This window comes from Pelecanus crispus, chromosome 10, assembly GCF_030463565.1.
Source record: "Pelecanus crispus isolate bPelCri1 chromosome 10, bPelCri1.pri, whole genome shotgun sequence".
Taxonomy (NCBI): Eukaryota; Metazoa; Chordata; class Aves; order Pelecaniformes; family Pelecanidae; genus Pelecanus; species Pelecanus crispus.
The window spans coordinates 6278730-6300701 of NC_134652.1; the positions used below are offsets into that span (position 1 = coordinate 6278730).

The 21972-nt window shown below is 40.9% G+C and overlaps 1 protein-coding gene across 6 annotated transcripts in view; it reads left to right on the forward strand.

The window, feature by feature from the left end:
- The window catches only part of FGFR2 (fibroblast growth factor receptor 2), an 82106-nt gene extending 62542 nt beyond the window's left edge, over nucleotides 1-19564 (forward strand). For all 6 annotated transcript variants that reach the window (XM_075717796.1, XM_075717791.1, XM_075717795.1 and 3 more), the window contains 9 exons: nucleotides 1992-2143; nucleotides 5583-5704; nucleotides 6332-6442; nucleotides 7187-7377; nucleotides 10916-11038; nucleotides 12341-12411; nucleotides 14255-14392; nucleotides 15467-15572; nucleotides 19400-19564. In XM_075717796.1, coding sequence (XP_075573911.1) covers nucleotides 1992-2143; nucleotides 5583-5704; nucleotides 6332-6442; nucleotides 7187-7377; nucleotides 10916-11038; nucleotides 12341-12411; nucleotides 14255-14392; nucleotides 15467-15572; nucleotides 19400-19564 — 1179 coding nt within the window. The remainder of the gene's footprint in view (nucleotides 1-1991; nucleotides 2144-5582; nucleotides 5705-6331; nucleotides 6443-7186; nucleotides 7378-10915; nucleotides 11039-12340; nucleotides 12412-14254; nucleotides 14393-15466; nucleotides 15573-19399) is intronic.
- Nucleotides 19565-21972: the final 2408 nt, after the last annotated feature.

A 21972-nucleotide genomic window follows, 5' to 3' on the forward strand; every position in this document is an offset into this window, starting at 1 on the left:
AGAGTGGTAGGTATTCTGGTGCTCTAGGCTTCCAGCTTGGGCAGGGTCCCAACAATGTTGGCTGAGAAGCATCTCCTGCCGCCTGGTGTGAGGAGGGGTACTAGTGATGGCTTTGCGAAACAACTTTCATCCCACCAGATTTGGGCTTGGCCAAGACTGTCATGGCCTGAAGAGAGAAGGAGGATTCACACTCCTCCTTTAAGAGGGGAAAACTGGCAATACAAGCATTTTTGTTTTGTGTTTGTATTCACTTGAAACTCTGAGGTCAGCAGACAGCAGGCTGCTACTTGCAGGTTTGAGGAAAGAGCCTTACAGAAGATACACCATTCACACCAAAACAAGTTTTGTTATGTGGAAGGACTCCTCTTTCAAAGCAGTTATCATTAAGTACTTTTGATGCTCTAAGGAAAATATTGTTGAGGCCAATGAGAAATTGTACTCCAAAGTGAATTACATTTCACAGCATTGGACATTAAATTATTTCCAGGTGCTCTTCTCCACAATGCCTGCAGAATCTTGAATTAAGAATGTAGTTAACTGGGAAAAAAGTATCCCCCAATTACTGTGATAACTTTTTGATGCTTTCAATATTGAATGCTTAGAAAATATAGAATCATGGAATCATTTAGGTTGGAAAAGACTTTTTAAGATCATCAAGTCCAACCATAAACCTAACACTGCCAAGTCCACCACTAAACCATGTCCCTAAGCACCACGTCTACATATCTTTTAAATACGTTCAGGGATGGGGATTCCACCACTTGCCTGGGCAGCCTGGTCCAGTGCTTGACAACTCTTTCAGTGAAGAAATTTTTCCTAATATCCAATCTAAACCTCCCCTGGTGCAACCTGAGGCCATTTACTCTTGTCCTATCACTTGTTACTTGGGAGAAGAGACCAACACCCACCTCACTACCCCCTCCTTTCAGGTAGTTGTAGAGAGCAATAAGGTCTCCCCTCAGCCTCCTCTTCTCCAGACTAAACAACCCCAGTTCCCTCAGCCGCTCCCCATCAGCCCTGTGCTCCAGACCCTTCACCAGCTTTGTTGCCCTTCTCTGGACACACTCCAGCACCTCAAGGTCTTTGTTGTAGTAAGGGTCCCAAAACCGAACACAGTATTCCAGGTGCGGCCTCACCAGTGCCGAGTACAGGGGGACGATCACCTCCCTGCTCCTGCTGGCCACACTATTCCTGACACAAGCCAGGATGCTGTTGGCCGCCTTGGCCACCTGGGCACACTGCCGGCTCACGTTCAGCCGCTGTCGGCCAACACCCCCAGGTCCTTTTCTGCCAGGCAGCTTTCCAGCCACTCTTCCCCAGACCTGTAGCGTTGCATGGGGCTGTTGTGACCCAAGTGTAGGACCCAGAGTGAGAGAATCCAACATTTCCTACACAGTGACATGCATGTAACCTTGATCATTGGCACTGATGAAAAATACGTGAGCCCTTGCTAAAATACCATTTTTCAATTAAAAATTCAAAATTTCAATTTACTCATAACACCAAAAAATAGTAAATTGTGTGCTGATTTGGGAAAAGAAATGGTGACATGAACAACTAGAAGTGAGTGGAAGAAGAAAGCTTAATGGTAACCTCTGCTCACGGTATAAGCTGCCCACTTACGTATCTGAGGGTGGCGATGTAAATACTCTCAGCTGAGTAAAAAATATTAATTTGATAAACAAAAAGAGAGAAAATATTATTTATCTTCTGAGTGAATGTATTAAAAACTTATAGGGTTTTCAACCTATGGGACAGGCTTATAGCCTTGGCAGCAATTAGAGGGATTACTGTGCTTACAAGGGAGAGTAGACGTGTGAGAATAGCGCACTAGGGACAAGGCTGTAGGTTCAGCCACTTTTTCCTAACACCACTGTTCTGAGCTGGCTTGGTTATCAGGTACTGCTGTTTTTCAGCTATTGGGTCAAGATTACATCTCTGCTTTTTTTTTTTTTTTTTTTTTCCTTTTGCATCTTGTATTGCAACAACAGGTGTCAGCCGACTCAAGCTCCTCCATGAATTCCAACACACCTCTGGTGAGGATAACTACTCGCCTCTCCTCTACTGCCGATGCCCCCATGCTGGCAGGAGTCTCAGAATATGAATTGCCAGAAGACCCAAAATGGGAGTTTCCAAGAGATAAGTATGTAGCCTGTTTCTTTTAACACTACCTACACATGTCTGAAAAACATGATGCAGTATGAGAGGAAATGTCTTTCCCAATGTCTCCCAGGGTTTTTTTTAGTTAAAAGAAAATCTCAATTACCTGAACCTCCTCTGAAGATCAAGATCCAATTCAATTATCTGAAACCAGTCTTTTTTTAAATAGAAGCTGAATTTTCTCTGCTTGTCGTTCTGATTTTATTTTCAGATTTCTGGTGGGTTTTCAGATACCCTGCTGAAATGTAACTCCTCTGTTATGAAAGGATTGAATCTGAAATGTTGTTTCAAAATATGTATGACTTAGGCTGGGAGAGATGTCCACATACAAGCATTGTTGAAAGACAGTTGAGATTTCTCCAAGCAATACCTCCATACATTAAACCATGTGTCTCAGTTGAAATATTAAACTTAATTGTTGAATATTTATAAAATAGGTAATAAAATATCATGTAGGAGACAGAGAAGGTCTAGAATATGGCATTAGACAATCTTTTCTTTCTGTCAGGACCTTCTGGGTAGGATTTTGTGTTGGTGTTGTAGTAGCCTGTATTAATGCAGATGATGGGTTTCGATTTAGTGGGACATTTTGCATATTGTGTACATATGTATAGAACTTCTCTGGCTTAAAAGTATTAGGTTTCAAAGCAGAGCATACTGAATCTTGATATATGCAAATTCATATGGCTACATAATATTTTCTTCAAAGTCTGTTGACTAACATGCGAAATGAGCTGCTGAATAATCTAATTAAAGCTGTAACCATATTTCTTAATATAAAAAAGACATGTAAAAGAGAAATAATATTAACACAGGTAGAACTGTGATTATGTATTAAAGTTAGTACTAATTTTAAGGAGTCTTTAGGTGGCTTTGAGAAAACAACACCTTTTATTATTATCAGTTTTCCTGCAAAGTTCGGCGTTGTAACTTTTGGATAGAAGAGCTGTAATTTTGAACCTTCTGACAACTGTTCTGGAAATTATTTTAATGATGTAGCTGAAAACTGGTGCAAAATGCTGTAATTGCCACCTGCAGTATTCTAGTCAACAGTGGGGGCCTGTATATGTACTTCTGTCAGCCCACACCCTGGGGGGATACACTAAATGCGGAAAATTTTAGAGTGCTAACCATTTAAAACCAGCATTCGGCACAAATGTAGGTGGAGCAGATTTGCAATGAAAGGAGGCTATTTAGAGGCAGTTTATTAGGTTGGGGGGCAGGAGGCACACAATGAGGGGTTTGTTACTTTAGTCCTAGCAGGGCAATAGCACATAAATTAACCAGTTTCCAATGCAAATGTTTGTTCTCTGCCAAGATCCTAAATTCAATTTTAGTTCTGGAGAAAATGCAGGATGACCTCAGCATAGCATACGCTGCCCTTCAGTCTTCGCACCTTTTTAAACTCGCGTTTGCTTTAGAAACCAGTCCAAAACAGCTTGAGGAATTCTCACTGAGGCAAAGGCTGCATTTGACAAGGAGTCTGCAGGCTGTCCTCGGGAGGAGCCACCTCTCACTTCTGTCTCGTGCCTGAGCAGATAAGCGGGATTTTCAAACCACTTAGCCCTGTTCTAGCACTCTTCTGTTGACGGTCTGACAGTCCATGCTTTTAAGAACAAGTCCCTAAGTATGTCATATCTGCGAATCCTGCCTTTGACCATGGAAAGCCAAGACCTTAAGAACTCAGTTATGAGAATGCTTATCTGAATCTGGCACCGACACTGGATAACATTAGCAGCGTCAAACCTGCTGAGCACCCTCCCTGATTTCTGCCGTGGCACTGCTTCTGGAGTTAGATGATCATTTCTGTGAGTTACGGAGCCTGAATGTGGCCCTTAAGCGCTTACACTGGAACCAAAAAGATTTTGTCCAGAGGCTTTGAAGTTTCTTTTTTATTTTATCTCTTTATCCTCCTAAAGTTGAAATCGATATCTCTGTGTCTGTATGTTACAGCTGAGCAGGTTTTGCAACCGGGTATATGTGCCACAAAATGCATTTTGCATAGCCCTGTTAGTGACTGCTCTTTTTAAAAGGTTTCTTACGTTGATACTGTGATTATAATTGAGTTTCAGCTTCCCCCAGTCTCTGCTTCCCGCTCTCTGAGCAGAGCCCGGGTGCTGCAGACAGGAGGCATCTTCTGTTACCCTCACGCATGACATTTGTGGCAGCAAAGAGCTCGCAGCCAAGAAACAGCCTCTGTGCTAGACCCAGCTGCGGGTAAATAAAGCGTCCCGTCTCGCCCCTTAAAGGATCAAAGCGCTGGGGGAGCGCGCGAGGATGTCAGAAGAGCGGTCTCGCTGTGGGCGGGGAGGCTGGGGAGAAGGGGGCTCGTAGGGGATGCTCAGGTCTGCCAAGCGCTTTGTCCCGCGGAGGTGCCGCCTCTGTGCCGGCGCTCGCGCGGCCGGGCAGGGAGAGCCTCGCCTCTGCGTGAGCCGCACCGGGACCCGCAGCAGCGGAGCGGAGCGGCGGCGGCTCCTGGCAGCCCTCCGCGGCGCGCGAGCACCGCGGGCGCCTTTACCCGGGCTCTCGCGGCGGCAGCCCCTCCCCAGCCTTCGCCGCGCGCTTGTCGCCGGCCTCTTTTCCCTTCCCTCGCCTTCGTCCTCCCTTCTCTCTCCCGCAAGAAGGCGGCTGTCTGGCCACCTCGTCGGCCACAAGGAAGAGAAATGGGTGCCGTAATTACCCGCAGCTGCGCCCGAGCATGGTGTCTACTGACCTGCTGTTCCTGTCCCTTCAAATCCCTTCGGCACAAGAGACCACTAGGCAAACGCTCATGGCCCGCGTCCCCAAACAGAAAGCAAGAATATGAATTTTGAGCTAAAATTGATCTGCCTGAGAACGTTTGATTTTCTTTTCAGTTTGCACCGTGCCGTTGTATCACAAGAGTTAATGTAATATTTAAAACATCCCCCTGCTCTTAATACCACCCTTTACCACACAAATCATCAGCTGCCTGAAAGCGGCCACATGGCAGCACACACACAAAGAAACTTTTCTTTCATCTCCTTGTTGTCAACGTGAAAAAGAAGATGACTGGCCCTGTTACAATGACAGGAGAAGCTTGCGTGTTGCTGGCTGCTCCTGAATTTCAGCCGTGGTCTAATGCTTTTTGAAAGCTCTGCCCTTCCACGCTGTGTCTCGCTGCTAGCCATCGAGTACAGCTTCTTATTACAAGGAGAGGGAGAGTTTAAAAGCTGGATTTAGCAACTCATCTGCCCGTAGGAGATGCTCGCTATATTGTCCCTAAGAGAACATACTGCAGCGTGCGTGAAAACTGATGCGCACCCAGAGTCTCGTTAGTTCCATGTGAGAAATGCTTCGTGCTATAGCAAGTTGTTGAAAGCTTTTTATATTTAGCCCTGGAATGCCACTGGCTGCATCCCTTCACCAGATGCTGTGTGTTAATCTCCTGTTTACACCTCTAGGCTGACGCTGGGTAAACCCCTGGGAGAAGGTTGCTTTGGGCAAGTTGTCATGGCCGAAGCGGTGGGGATTGACAAAGACAGGCTAAAAGAAGCAGTGACTGTGGCAGTGAAGATGTTGAAAGGTAAGAAAATTGGGTGATTAGGGATCAGAATGGGTGATATGGCAGTTCTCATCCACGAAAAGTTTCTTTTATGGCATCTGAACTCTGTCATCATGGCGGGGGTCAAAGAGCACATAGCTGACCTCAGCCTTCAGCAGTTTGGGGTGTAAATCTGCGCCCTTGACAGCCTGTTTATCTTGAGCAGTGAGTATTTAGGAGCCAGGAGATGTATTAGCATCGTGTGGGTCTCTGCTTTTAGTTTAGTTCACGGCAGAGGCTGTCCATGTGTAGGTCCTAGCCCATTCAGTCCAGGTGGTTGGTGCCTATTTATTTTGAATTTAATTGTAAGGTTAGTTTGCAGGAAAGGCATAGTTATTGGAGGTTTGACAGCTAAGGACAGCATTTTTATGTGATATTACTGTGTCGCCTCTGATCATATAACACTGAAGAAATGGTCAGTCCATGAAAGAGATTGAGACTATTTTTTGTTAGGACATAACACATGACTTCGTATAATGTATAGTGTATACTGGAAAACAAATCCTGTATTCTGCATTTTGAAGCACACATTTTACACCAAGTGGTGAGCCTTAGTGACGTTCAGGCTGGCATGCTAGAAAATATGAACTGAACCTGTGTCTTGTACAGATGATGCTACAGAAAAAGATCTGTCTGACCTGGTGTCAGAGATGGAGATGATGAAGATGATTGGAAAGCATAAAAATATCATCAATCTCCTTGGAGCCTGTACCCAGGATGGTGAGTAGAGCAAAGAATGTAATTCAGGACTTTCCAACAGGTCTGCAAAAGTCTCATTAATCATAATTTTTCAAGAGTTTTTAAGGAAGCAGTCATGCCGTGGTGGGATTTTTAGATATTTCCCTAGCTTAGCAGCAATATTTTAACTTCTGTCTCTCATTATACTTGCAGCTTTAATATGAGAAAAGGTACTATATCATAGGAAAACTCTCTAATCCCTTGCTGTAGGAAAAAAAAAAAAAAGACATTTTACAGGGGCTTTACCCACGCCTGTTGTTCGAATTGTCAGTTCTGCTTTAGTGGAACTTGTATCCCATGAATTTGAAATGAGCACTTTTACTCTCTAAAGGCCACAGTGTTTTTATTAAAAGCTAGTTATGTCATGTAAAGTAATGCAGAGTGGCATAAAACTCTAGAAATTAAAAAAATCTTAAGTACTTTCCCCTTGTTTGAGATCTCACAGCATTTTTTTGATTGAGAATGCTTGCTTTTCAGTACATGGCATGGTCTGGAAGGAATAGGCACCGGGTCTGGGTTTAGGTACTTCCAGCTCTGCCACTATCCTGCTGCGGAGCTTTGGGCCAGTCGCTTCGCCAGGTCCGGACCTCCTTTTCTTTCAAGTTGTGCTTACTGATTTCACAGTTAAACATTTATTAATTTAGTTCATTTCTTATAGAAAGCTAAAAGCTTCCATTTTACCCTTCGACCTTACTCCAGTTTTCACACGGTTCTGTTTATCCAAAGGTCCATTGTACGTGATAGTAGAATATGCTTCCAAAGGAAACCTGCGTGAGTACCTGCGAGCACGCCGGCCCCCGGGGATGGAGTATTCGTTTGATATTAACAGGGTACCAGAAGAGCAGATGACATTCAAGGACTTAGTGTCATGCACATACCAGTTGGCGAGAGGCATGGAGTACCTGGCTTCACAAAAAGTAAGTAGAACTCGGCAAATACTGCACAAAGCACATGGTGCGTATTTGTTTCGCACTTTTAGTTTAGTTTTGTTCTCATCTCGTTTGCGTTCAAGAATTTGCTGGGAGAAGAACCTTTCTCAAACAAGTTGCATAATCCATACTCTTGAAAATCAGTGGGAAAATTCATACACTTAAAGTTTTTAACCTCCTTTTAACGACATTGCTAAAATGAGGCCCAGAATGGATCGTTTAAAGTAAATATTGCGTACATATCTGCACTTTGAATTCATAAGCACAGGTGGTCACTTGATTACACAAGTCACATTACTCCACCCATGAGACAGCAGGCACCATTTGCCTTCTGTTTTCAGTCAAATCGACCAAATCAGCTCACATAGTGATGTAAAATAAATGAGATCAGTTAGTGAAAGGGTTTACATAATGCTAACAGGCAGAGTTGAGAAGACCACAAGATGGCCAAGGCAAAAATTGTGAACAGAAGAGGCAAAAATAAATGGAGTGAATTAGTCACTTAAATTAGGCGCTTTACTTAAAACTGATGTTTGTCAGGAGAGCAAGCTTGTTGAAAGAATTTATTTATCCTGTCATGTCCCTAGACACTTATTCCTTCAACTTTTCTTCAAACATTTTTTTTAAACCAGTAGTTTCATTAAATTATAGTTATGAAACCTTAAATAGCCCTGTATAACTCTGTAAACGTATTGTGGCTTAGTGGACAAGCAATCATGAATACCCTGGGCAGTGTTTGGACCCGATGGTTAAACCAGAGCACCAGATATTGATGATAAGCACTTCCTGCAAGGTGTGGAGAGGTTAGCGGGATTTGTACCGATTGCCAGTCATGTCCACTCCCAAGTATGGAGCTGTTTTTAACCAAAGACCAGAGCTGACTGTAAACCTCCATTCCTGTTGTGTAGAGTCATGATTTTTTTTTGTTGCTTTTCTGCACTTGTAGAGGTTAGGGGAAGGGGGAATTGAGGTTTAATTTTGCTTTTATCCTTTTGTTTTGAAATAGTAATTCCCAGCGCAGTAGGGTAGACAGGGAGACATGCATGACACAGAGACAAAATCTCCTAATGAAGTAAGCATGAGTATTGTATTAGGTAAAGCACTTTAGGATATCTCTTTCTAAGATGAATGAAACATTTACCTGGCGATGAGCCATGTCCCAAGAAAATAGAACTGTTGTGAAAGGAAAAAATAAATCTTTTGATTGGTAAATCTTGAGAACAAGCGTCCACCTGAGAAGCTCTGAAGTGCTGCTGTAGGACACTGCCAAGAAGGCATGCGTTCGCACAGATGCACGCGGCAGAGCCATTTCATCCTTGATCCAGTTCCTTTGCAAAAACACTTGATCAGCGCTGCGCCGAATGTGAGGCATTGCATAACGCAGAGGGAAAACAAAGGCAGCACATAGTAAAACTGCGCATTCCGGTTCTTCGGATATCCCACCATTTCTGTTTGTATTTCACTAGTTCTTTTCCCCTTCGGGATCTATTTACTGAGCTGGAATAAAAAGAGAGCTGGTCTTCTCACAGTATTTCCACCATGCAGGAACTGTGAGGAGGCCAGTGTTCTGGTTATATCAAGCCAATAAATGGCTCACTGAGACCAAAAAAAGAAAAAAAAAAAAAACCAAACCCAAAATAAAACACCCCCGCCCCCCCCCCCAAAAAAAACCAAAAAAACCCAACCAAAGAAATACGTAAAGAAGATTTTTGGACCCCTACTTTTTGCCTTACAAAAAGTTTTTGCCTTACAAACAATTGTACGTTGGAAATGGGATGTTGTTCCTAAGTTGGATGGATGCTTTTTAAAATTGCATTGACGTCCTCTCCACCATTCCAGTACTGTGCAAGAATGACAGGGGAGCTCCAGATGCAGGGACTGGCCCAGATCATTGCAAAGAGACAGCAAATCAGTAGGGCCAGAGGGTTGGCTATGAAGCCTGTCAGATACGGAAATCAGTAATGGCACCGTTTTGAAGATAGGAAGAGTCTCAGTTGTAAAACTGTAGAAAGCAGAAATATACTGACAGAAGATAACAGGGTTTGAATCATTCGGTGTATTCACTCAGAGGTATTACGTGCCATCTGAGATGGTCTATGGTACCCCCAGCCTCCCGCTCTGGAAAGGCATGGGTGTGCTGTAGATCCTGTGTCGGCCCTGGTAGTCTCATCAAGATGCCTTGGATATCACAGGGCACCTGAGATGACAGTGTGTGCTTCTATTTGGGCAACTGAACTGAGTTCCTAGTGTCTCAGAGGATGTTCTTGTAGGGTTTGAGAACAGGGGCAGGGAAGCAGGAAGGCTGGCCTATGTTGTTTCTGCTACCATAGCATTGCTGATGCTGAATTAGAAGACTGATTTGATGCTGAAAGCACGTACTGATGTCTGGTCCTGCGCACACGAAGGCATTGCTGGAGCAGGTTTTTCCTGGCAGTTCCCCATGACTAACCCAGTGAGGAGCAGAAGCTTTGTAGGCTCATTTTACCCATGCAGGATAAGAGATCTCAGAAAATTGCTGGGGCAAGTTATAATGCAAGAAAGAAATTGGCTGTTGTACAGTTTTTTGTAGTGGTTCAGTCCAGCATGTCTATGCACATGCTGAAATAAAGAGGACAACATAAAGAGTAATCCAAAATTGAGGAGGGGAAAATAAAAAAAAAGGATGTTTAACTTGAAAAGAAGTAGAATATCCTGGGGGGATTCTGAATACGAAGTTTCTTACCATGCTCCTGCTGCCATCAACCCTAATAAGGCTGCTTAAACACAAGAATATTATCCAGGGCAGTCACAATATCCTTTCAGTGTCAAGAATCAGTTGTAAGTTTTCAGGATAATGCTGAAATGAAGGAAGAATCTCTGAGGAGATAATATTTTTCGTTTCAGTACCAAAGCTGTTTAAAAAACAAACAGCCCAGCCCAGATTGTGTTGGTTTGGTTTGTTGCCTTTTTTTTTTTTTTTAATTAAATTGTTATAGTCTCATGGTTGAAGTAAATACACACACCCTAGATATCTAGTTTGAAATGATGTACTGTGGATATATCTTATATTAAGATCTTTTATATTAAAAATGGTTACACTGATCCAGACTGTCAGGTGTTAGCTCTGGTGAGATGATATAATTTAAGAGAAGCAACTTAATAAAGCGCTCATTAACAGTTTTTTGGAATGAAAGTGCTGCAATACCTGTACCTGGGCACGTGTAATGGAGGGTGAATCACAAACAGCGTGGCACAGTTTGGGTCACCGCCCAAGCTTTCAACCGTAGCAAACTGTAAGTCTTAAATAAACCAGGCTTTTCTAAGAGCTTCTTAGGGCCGTTGTGCACCCTGGAAACACCAGCTGAGGGGATGGTTTGCAGTAATTAAGACAATCATATTTCACAGGCTTGTAGTAAATGTGTGGCTTTCCCACCTTGTGATTTTGGTTAAAATCTGTAAAGGAGACTTAGTTATGGTGTAGAAATAATTTCATTTTTACAGCAGTTTATTTCAGTGGGCCTTTTTTTTTTTTTTTTCTTCTTTCCAGTGTATCCATCGAGACTTGGCTGCCAGAAATGTTTTGGTAACTGAAAATAATGTCATGAAAATAGCAGACTTTGGTTTAGCCAGAGACATCAACAACATAGATTATTATAAAAAGACTACTAATGTAAGTGGATGGTTTTCTTATCTCTGGAAACAAGTGTTTCTTTCAATGACTCATTTCAAAACTATGGTTATAAACTTAATGGGCTTCTTGTACAGCAGCCTCACTTTTCATCACAGAAAAGAGGGATCAAGGACATAAGCATTTCTGTCTCTTCTTATGCTGACAGTTAGTTAAAAAGATAACCAAAAAGGCTGTATATTGTATGATTTATTAGAAATACTAAAATACAAGAACTGTTGTTTGTGTGTCCCTGGCTGCAATCACTTGAAATAAGTAGAAATATTCCTGTTGATCCCAGCTCATTTTGTACCAAGCCTAGGATCTTGAAAAACACTGTATAAATGGTGCTAGCAATAACCATAATAAAAATCCTGTTTGTGTGTGGGAATGCCACATACAGCTTTATGCCTTTTGCCTGGACTTAGCTTGTTATGTACAAGCTATGGTGGTAGTATCAAAGTGGGGCTAGAGATTGAGAAAATGGATTTTTACTCTCCGCTCTGTCACCATTTTGCTGTTTAACCTGTACCAAGTCAAGAAGATAAACGTTTCAGATGTAGTTATTGATGCCTAGTTTGAACAGATTACACCTGGGTTTTGATGGGAACTTTGCAGAACTCATTCGGTTCTACCGACTTTAATATTTTGTATAAATATTAATTATTATTAACATCATGCTAAGTGGCTTATCTATGAAAGTAAAGCACTAAGTGATTAATGGTATTTTAATGGTAGTATCTGCCTAATTCCAAAAGACAGAGCAACCGGGTACGGGTACGTCAGTACTGGAGGGAATTGAACCTTCTTCATGGCAAATTTAGTGTGATTCCTGGGCTCCGAGCAGAGCAGGCTTTGTGCGCAAAGCAACAGGCAGCTGTGACTGTGAGTTTTGGGCCACTGCAAAAGGTGGAACAGGAAAACAAAATTCTCGGGTTTAGTGATCAACTTATTTTTGCACGCAGGCCTATTTTTCAGAGGAGTATTAATTGTCTTTAAAGAGCCGTGATCGGTTTAGATCTGCTTATCCTATTGTTCTCCTAGCAAGCAGTCCGGGAACTTTTTGGGAGCCCTCAATGCTTAATTTTATCTTCAATGATTATATCCCTTTTTCCTCACGGTCTCCCTACTTTAGCCCATTTTACTATTTTCCCCCTGAAAATTTTAAAGGTGAATTATGTGCTGGTTTGCATTAGCAGACTGTTCTCTGAGAATCAATTAATCTTTTTAAAAAAATCAGTGTTAAAATCATCCTGTAAATTGCTGCCATTTTAATTGTTCTTCCCTTCCCCTTCAAACTTACAGGGACGGCTTCCAGTAAAGTGGATGGCTCCAGAAGCTCTGTTTGACAGAGTTTACACGCATCAAAGTGATGTGTAAGTGGCCTTATTTGAACGGGGTTTTGGGCGTTGGGAAGGAGGGTTGTTTTGGTTTGTGTTTGTTAAAGTTTGGGATATTTTAAATGTATTTTCCTGTTGTCCTTTACCTCTAAGTGTTTTCATTCTGTTTCACATGTTAATAGATGGAAGAGGACTTGCCCTTAGAAAGTGAGGATTTTATGGTAGACTGCTAACCAGTGCTCTGTTACTAATCTGCCCAGCTTCAAAGCACATGAAAGGTGGAAAATGCTAACCACCTCCTGTCACTGCGGAAGTTTCCCTCCTTGAACTTATTTACGGATGTGCAGCTACAAAGAGTCTATCTAATTTGCTTGGCTTTTGACATACTCTGGACTTCCTTCAGGTTTTTGTTGGTTTTTTTTTTTTTTTTTTAAAGAGAGAGAGAGAGAAAAGAAAGAAAAGAAAGTTCCTGAAAACTTCTTATAAAAATTTGTGCTAAGATTAGGTATAATAAACCATAGGCTGGATACACTGGAAAATTTTTCTCTGATTTTTAGAAGTGGTGTTGCTTCCCAGCAGTACTTCACATGTAGTAGGAAATCATTGGACTCTGACACTTCAAAATCTTTTAGTGTGTGCACAGATTCGCTGGCTGATGCAACCACTTAGGATTTATTCTGCTTCCTATTACAGTTTCCTAGGCCTATCTTCAGTACTCGCGTGCATTGTGCTTGAAGTAGACATGTATTTTTTTATGCAATACAGATGAAGAGCTTATGGTTTTTATTTCTCCAAGAGAAACTGTTAACTGTAAAGGGCTGGATGCTTCCCAGCACAGGTGTAAAAGGTTATGCTTGTCAGTGCAGGGTTAAAAAGAAAAAGGGCAGGGTGGAGAAAATAAGAGGTATCTCCTCTTTCTTTAACCTGGGTGCACTTCCCAAGCTGCTCTCCCCTTAAGAAAAAGCATTTACTGAGGCTTTTCCTGCAATCTTTATGTTATTTACAAAAGAAAATATATACACAGGTTAGGGGTGGTTAATACACTTATTCAAACTCTTGTTTTAAAATAACATCTTGACAAAATATTGAAGTGAATGTGAAGTAGCCTACTTCACTGGTTCAGGACTGAAAGTCAGTCTGAGCTCCTCAGCAGCCAGGCAACACGAGGATTTCAGTGCTGGAACTTGGAGGCTCTTGGCCCCATAGTGGCTTTGAAGATGGGTAAAGATAATATTATTGTAATTTTGTGCAAGCAGTTTACTAAAATACACTGCTGCAAAGCTAGGAGAGTTTCAGAGAAGCTCAGGAGCCAGTGCAAGCTGTGTCCTGTTGCTCACCTGGCAAAGCCGCCTGCCAAAGAGCCCTAGGTTGCCAGCAAGGCGTGATGAGGCAGGCTCTGGAGGAGGTGGCAAGCAGGCAGGAAAAGTGGCTTAAAATGATCCTACTTCATTTCCCAACAAAAATGAATTAGAAAAAATAAAAGAGCAGAATGATGCAGAATATTTTTGTTTTGAACAGCCTGCTTTTTCCACAATACCCCGCCACGTAATTGCAAACCAGTTCAGCTGTGAGCGTTCTGTAAATAATTAAGCTGCGAAGACGCAGTTCTTTGCAGTAGCCTTGGAAACTTGGGTGCTCGGAGCACACCAGACAAAGGCGAAGAGTGCGTTTGAGAACATGCTCGGGTCGGTCCCTGTTGCCGCCCGTGCACCTGATGCACTTCACAGATGGATGTCCTGCTCCGGGCGGTCAGAGTTGGGCAGATGCTGAGCTAAGCATCTCCCGAGAGGGATTGGCAGTCATTGCATCTGCCACAGACGCATCTCTGTTTTCAGCAGTAAGGCAGATCTTCTAATGCCATTTTCTCTTTGATTTGTAGTTGGTCATTTGGTGTGTTAATGTGGGAGATCTTCACGCTAGGAGGATCGCCCTACCCAGGAATCCCAGTGGAGGAACTTTTTAAGCTGCTTAAAGAAGGGCACCGAATGGATAAACCTGCCAACTGCACCAATGAACTGTAAGGACCCTTATTTGCTGTACGAGGATGGAAGGGCACAAACCATCCTGAATTCACATGGTTAATGCTATCCCTGGCAGAATCAAACATTTTCAGAATTGCTTGACTCTAAAATTGTGGATATATGTGTGTGTATAGATGTGTACAGAAAAGGTATGAATAGGTCTTCAGGAAATGTTTGACAGAGGATAATTCTTTACACACCCTGCTGTGATCCCATTGAAAAAAGAAGAGATCATCTATAAGCCAGTCTTCGTCAGTGTTTTTACACCCACACTTGTTTTATTTTAATCTCATTAACATGAAAATTCCTAAATGGCACACATACCACTAATCATATGTAAAGGTGTATCAGGCTGGTTTTGTACACAACAAAATACATCTGGGAACTTCTGCATTAACACAGCATTATCTCCTCGTGATGAGGGGAGAGTGTCCTCCCTGTCTGATATTTCAGTATAGCCCTTAACTGGTTTTAATTTTTTTCCCCATTTTAATTTCTTCACAAAGGCTGCAATCCCTCACATGCAAAAATATTTAGAATCATAGAATCGTTTAGGTTGGAAAAGACCTTTAAGATCACCCAGTCCAACCGTTAACCTAACATTACCAAGTCCACCACTAAACCAATTCAGGGTAGAGTAGCAATTTCGTGTTTCCTGGCTTGGTGGCTGGATTATTTATAATGAATGTAAAAACTAGGAATCATTAAGATTGGAAAGGACCTCTAAGATCATCAGTCCAATCATCAACCCAACACCACCAATTTAAGCATGTGTAGTTTAGTACCGGGGACATTCCTGGGAATTCTGAAATTCCTGGGACAGAAGGCTACAGAATCAGGTCCACAAAAAGGTAATTTAGACACTGGGCGAGAGAGATACAGGAGTAGAAATGCGCCTTTGAGGGAAGTGAGAGTATTGTGAAATTTTGGGAAAGTCAGTAGTCCATGTGTAGGGCTGTGGGTGCTTGCTGCTTTACTTGTGACGTGCAAGAACATTGACTGTGTATGAAAGGGTTTGCAAGAAGGACGTGTGATTTTAATTAAGCCAAGAAAATGTGTAATTCTTACAGCTATATGATGATGAGAGATTGCTGGCATGCTGTGCCTTCACAGAGACCGACTTTTAAACAGTTGGTAGAAGACTTGGATCGGATTCTCACTCTCACAACTAATGAGGTAGGTAAACTGTTTCCCTCCATAAGCTGCTGATCAGGACAAATGGTTCAGGAGACAGATGGAATTTATTCAATTATGAAATCCTGCTCAAGTTCTCCTCTTGTTCTGTTTGTTGTTGTCCTCTGAGGTTAAACGCAGCTAAACTATGTATCCTATGAAATCCTTGGTTTCTTGCCATTATGCCTTCATTTATGTAACTAAACAGAAACACATCTTTAAAGTGTTTTTGTTTATTTCTCATTGCATCTTTTGATGTTTTTAGCATAGCAGTATCGAGGGACTACACGTGGCAGGTTGAGAGGCAATGTTTATGTTTCAACATGATTTCATGTGAAGGAGAGATGTAGAGTTCATGGTGTTTTTCATTTATTGACTCAGTTTGATTCCCAGACATGATATCTAGGTCAGAAGAGGAGAAATCGTCAATGGTAGATTTCAGATTATATGTCTGACAGTGAATTAGGTTCACTGAAATAGCACTCTGTGGAGAGAACGAGGACCCACGGGGAACGTGCGAACAGCCATCCAATTATCCAAAGGTCCTGCCTAACACTGCTTCAGGTTGGGATATATGAATGCAAAAAGGTTTTATTTGAAGAGCATTCTTTCAGAGGTCTGAGATATTATTAGTTTTAGCAAGGAACACACTGATTAGTGTATTCACACAGGAATCGGTTCTCTTATCACTAAATCCCATGCACCTTTGGGGAAGATCACAAGTGGTGGAAATGTTGATTATTTTGGTAGAAACTTCTTTTGAGAGAAAATGCTTGATGTCCCAGAAATATTTACAAATTCCTGTCATTTCTGACAGGGAGGAAAAAAGAAAAAAACCCTTACAGAAGAATGTTGCAACAAATTTTTTTGGCCATTTCAAAATAATTTTTTCACATTTGCTATGATTATAGCACTTCTTTATAAGGCAGGTGGGGAGGTAACAAAAAAGATTTGGATTGCTTTATATTGGTCCTTAACATTACTTTCTAATTTTTCAGAATTGTCAGAGAAATGAAAGATGGATTATTAAGAAGCATTAGGAAAGCCTGTATGCAATAGAGATGACGGGAGAACCTGAGTAAAGAGATGCTATTTTTTCTGATCATCATTTGCCCAGTAGATCCAGTTGAAAAAGATTTTGGCTTCAGTAGTAGCTATAAATTTATCTGGGTTCTGTTTTGTAAGGTTTACTCTAAGCAGCGGCACCTTCAAGGATGGCTCAGAGATGAGGCAGGAATATGCGCACCCTACGGAGTCGGTAACGCAGCTCTGCGTACCGTTACCATTTTCCCCTCATCCAGTACTGACTGCGTCTTTTCCTGCCTAATTTATATATGATTTCACAAGACCGGTTGGAGTTGGGCTGGCTGCCACTGCGGAGTGCTGGGTGGCTTGGACTGGATACGCATTTGCAAATTCAAGAGGGAGGTTCTGGGCTACAATTCTGAGCCTGGGAAAGGATATTGCTTTCTTTTTTGTGTGTGTTTAACCATCTTGCCTTCCCAGTTCTGTACTGCTCATGGACCTGGAATGATCTCAAAGGTAACCTGAAAAGGCCTTTAGGGTTATGTAAATTACTTTAGACTGGAATCATAGGAAAAACGTCTGGAGAAAGCTCAGGAACACATCCAGTCCATCTGATCGGCCTACGGCAGGATCCACTATACATTTGTCATTCCTGACAGATGTTTATGTAACTTGTCCTTAAAGATCTCCAGTGCTGTATTTCCGCATCACCCCTTGACAGTCTATTGCTTTGTTTCATTAGCTTTCCTTCTTGAAAGTTTTTCCTAATCTCTAATCTTTCAGCATAAGATACTGCTTTTGTCCTATTTACCCTGGACAAAGAAAGCAAATTATTTCACTTGTCCTTGCAACACATTTTATGTTCCTGAAATCTCGTCGTGTTCTCACTCAGTGTCTCCTGAGAACTTCCATGTGTCCCATTTTCCTCCTTAGCTTGTGCTTTTGAGACCTCTGATTTTGTGTAGTCTGCACAGTTTTCCTGAAGTGCAGGTCCTTCAAGCATCAGTCCGACAACACTTCTGCTTATCCACTCCACGGTGGCACTTTCCCTTTCCCCTTGAAATTACACCGTTGATGCAGGGCCAGCCTGGTTTGCCCAAGAACTCAAAAAATTGCTAGGGCAGCCAATAGTATCTTCTTCTGCATTTGTGCAAGTAACTATTTCTGCTTAAATGGTAATGTTTTGCTCTTCTCCATGCTGAATCATCACCTGTTGGGTTTTTTTGTTGGTCTTTTGGGGTTTTTTTTTGGGGGGGGGGTGGTTTGGGGGTTTTTGGGGGACAGTTTTTTTGTTTGGTTGGTTGTTTTTTTTGTTTTGGTTTGTTTTCTTTCCCCAAAAGACCCTATTCCCCGTGTTTCTCAGAGTAGTGTGCAATGTTTCCCCAATCCGCATGAACAGAAGTTGCCAAGAGTCAGCCTCATGGCTGTGTCATTACATCAACACCAGGAACCATCCTGGTACTGGGAACTTCTTATGCCCTTTTATGCAACTCTGGCCCTTGACACTGGATAAGGAGGTTGGTGTTGGTGGTTGGAGAGGGGATAAAGATCCCACCTTCAATACTGAATTCATAACTGAATTGTATCAAGCCTTTTAATATGACGAGCTATGCCTGCTGTCCCATGTGAAAGCCCTGTTTTTTCAAATACTGGAAAACTTTCTTCTTCTGTCTGTCTAGAAAGCGGTTGATTATTTCTGGTCACATAGGACTGGTTTGCCAATATATAAATAAGGATCAAGGTTGTCCTCATGGATCTTTTAAAAGCCTAGGCAGTGAGATAGGCAGTGATCACAGATCCAGACTGCCTTCTCTTGCTGTCTACTGTATTTGTCGGCATTTTAAAACTTACATTCCCCCCCTCTTTTAAAATGGTGACCATTTTTTAACTATGGTATGGTAATGATTGAATTTCTGACTTAAAAAAATATGTTAACCAAAGAACTAAATTACCCCAAACCTAAGCACAGCAGCATAAAATACTGACTGAGGTGGAAGACTTGTCTCGTCAGTATGATCATAACTTGTGGTTTAGCAAATGAAGAGATTGCATTTAAATGAATGCAGCTGCCTTTAGAAGTTGAAAGAGAAGGAACATTTCAAGGGGAAAAATAACTTTATTCTCCTGCCAAAACTGTTGTTTCTAGCAAAACAGTCTTAACCCAAAACTTGGATTCAGCAGATATTATTTCCTTTTTTAATGACTGCTTTGGTCATGGCTACTCTGAGGGACACACACACACATATGCACACACACATGAATATGTAGTGTAAAAAACCCAAATCTAGTGAATTTAATTTTGTTGTCCTTTCAGTTCTTTTTTTGCACGTATGCCACTGCATGTTTAAACACAAATTTAATATCACAGAATATAAAACAGATATTCAAACTGACCAAAGGAATATAAAGTTGGAAGTATCTTTCCCTCTCCAAATCATTACCATGTGCTAAAGAAAAATGGTTCTATTTAGGATGAAATTTCATTTTTATCATTGCGAGTGAAAAGTCCTCTTTTGATGTGGTCAGCATGTTTATTTCCACTGACGCGGCTAATGCTGGTGATGTTGGACTTCAGAAAAGTACCGTGTTATTGGTTTGGGTTTTTTTTTCTTTATTCAAGCTCCTTGTTTTATGAGATATTTAAGCAACAGCCAGTTTTGAATGCAATTGCATTAGAGAAATGAGTGTCATTTTTAAACTGTTCCTTTACCCACTATATAATCAAGCCAAATCAGAACAGTGGTGACGTGTTATTGTCAGTTTTACTCACTGTCTAAAAATGCAATTTGTTTCTTTTGCCATAGGAGTATCTGGACCTCAGTGGACCTCTCGAACAGTATTCACCTAGTTACCCTGACACGAGGAGTTCGTGTTCTTCAGGTGATGACTCTGTTTTTTCTCCCGATCCAATGCCTTATGAACCTTGTCTTCCCAAGTACCAACACATGAATGGAAGTGTTAAAACATGAAAAGAAATCATACAGAGGAATAAAGAAACAAGAACATCAAGCTACCTACCATATACAAAACAAAATCTTTTCTCCAGGACCTTAATGCTTCTGCTTGTACATATGAAATATGGAAGAAAAAAAAAACAACAAAAAGGAAAAAAACCTCAAACCCAACAACATGGAGGAAAGCAGTCAGAACCTACGTAAAGAATCTCATAATTTGCAACTTTTAAATATTCCCCATAAAGAAGAATGTTTATGAGCTGTGTCTAGATACCCATCACTATCAATTTTCTGGCTTCCTGTAAGCTGCAACAGACTTTGTTTGTACAATGGACCAGTTGGACTTGAGGCAAACTCTGCGTCTGCCTTTCTTGTTTATTTTGTAATATTTGGAGAAAATATATGTTGGCACACACTTACAGAGCACAAATGCAGTATATAGGTGCTGGATGTATGTAAATATATTCAAAATATGTATAAATATATATTATATATATTTACAATGAATTATTTTTTGTATTGATTTAAAAATGGATGTCCCAATCCACCTAGCAAATTAGTCTCTTTTTTAACAGCTATTTGCTAAATTCTGTTCTTACACAGAATTTCTTAATTTTCACCATCCAAAGGTGGAAAATACTTTGCTTTCAGGGAAAATGGTATATCATTAATTTATTAACTAATTGGTAATGTACAAAACAGTTAATCGTTTATAGGGTTGTTGTGTTTTTGTAATTTAAATGGCATTTCTATGCAGGCAGCACAGAGAACTAGTAGATATATTGCTCAGACTTTACTAGTTTTCAGATCTTTAAAAAAAAGAAATATTTACAGTATATAACTAATTTGGGAGAATTAAACTTTTGATTTATTTGTGTTTAAAAACTGCAGTGTCAGATGATTATTCTTATCAAAACCGAATCCTTTAACAAGAAAGTCTTTTATTCTCAATACCTGTCACTTTAACAATTTAACTCTTCAGCAGTGTTTCCCATGGCCAAAAAGCAGAGTCATTCCACACACACAAAAAAAAAGGGAAGAAAATATTAAAGAGGTTTCCTAAAGTAAGGAAAGACATGAATTTGTCTATAACCATAGCAGAACGTAGTGCTCTAAAAGGAGCTGAGCTTCTACCCCGAGTTGCACATGCATCGAATTAACTACAGTTCTCTTCCCTGAGTTGGATAATAGGTTCCAGATCTTCTGGCCTGGATCTTTTGCCTTTTAGACTATCCCTCTATTGTAACTTAAGTTAAAAAGAGAGAAGTTGTTTATAATGACAGTTTGCCATAGGAATATCAGCATCTTTTTAAGGGATTAATTCATGCAGACTCCAGTATTTCCTTCTGATCCAGTCCATAACAGTAGGTATATCACTGGGCTCTGCTAAAATATCACTGTTGTTTGTATCTTTTTTACGGAAGTCTTGTGTTTTTACTTTCAGAACGCTCACACTGATATGGCCATGCAATATGAATGCAAATTACACTGTTTTATGGGTGGTGTTTTTGTTTTGTTGGTTTTTTTTAAATTGGGTAAAAGAAGTATTAAAATCTGTTAACTTTTGTACTGACAATAAAATGTTTCTACAGATATTAATGTTAAAATTACAAAATAAATGTCATGCAGCTTATTTTTCCTAATCCTTTGTGTCATACAAAATGGTTTCCTGAACATCAAGTGATGGAACACGTCCAGAAATGCTTCCCTTTGACCTAATTGTAGATCCTATATTACAAAGCAATTCTTTCAGGAATAATACTTTTGCCTCTGTTCTAAAATGTCTGCTTGTGAATAACATGGGTTATTTGAGTAAACATACATACAGTCTTTGGTGTTTGTGGGGTGGGACAATATTTGCTGGAAAATGGTTTGAAGTGTTCATAGTGTAGACAAAAAATTTTCTCTTTTTATTTAGTCAGGCTGTATCCTTTAATTAGTGAGGTTTCTCATTCATATTAGAGGGGTTGGAGGACCATTTGTGTAGAAGATTTTAAAAAAAAAGTAACAGATGGAAAGACATAGTCATCATGGAAACAGTATAAAAGCGGTTGGTTTTTTTTTTTTTTACTTAAAACCAGAAGGAAGATGCACCAAAATAGCTAGTCTTTGAGACAGAAATGGGAATTTTATGGTCACATTACTGTTGCAGGTTAGCCAGAAAAGAGTTATTGAACCTGGTCTGCACCACATGCTGTAAAAGTGCTCCAGACACCGAACTATTCTTTGGTTTCTTTTCATCCCTTTCTACTTTGACCAGAAATCCCGTACCAATCCCAAGAAACTTTCTAAAAAAGTGCCTGTTAAAAACTGGTGTTTTCCAACTAAGAATTATCTGATGGAAAAAATTCCCGCTGGCTTCACTAAAGAATAAGAATTCCCTTTCCCCACAACAGCTATTACTATTAGTAGCAATGGTAGCT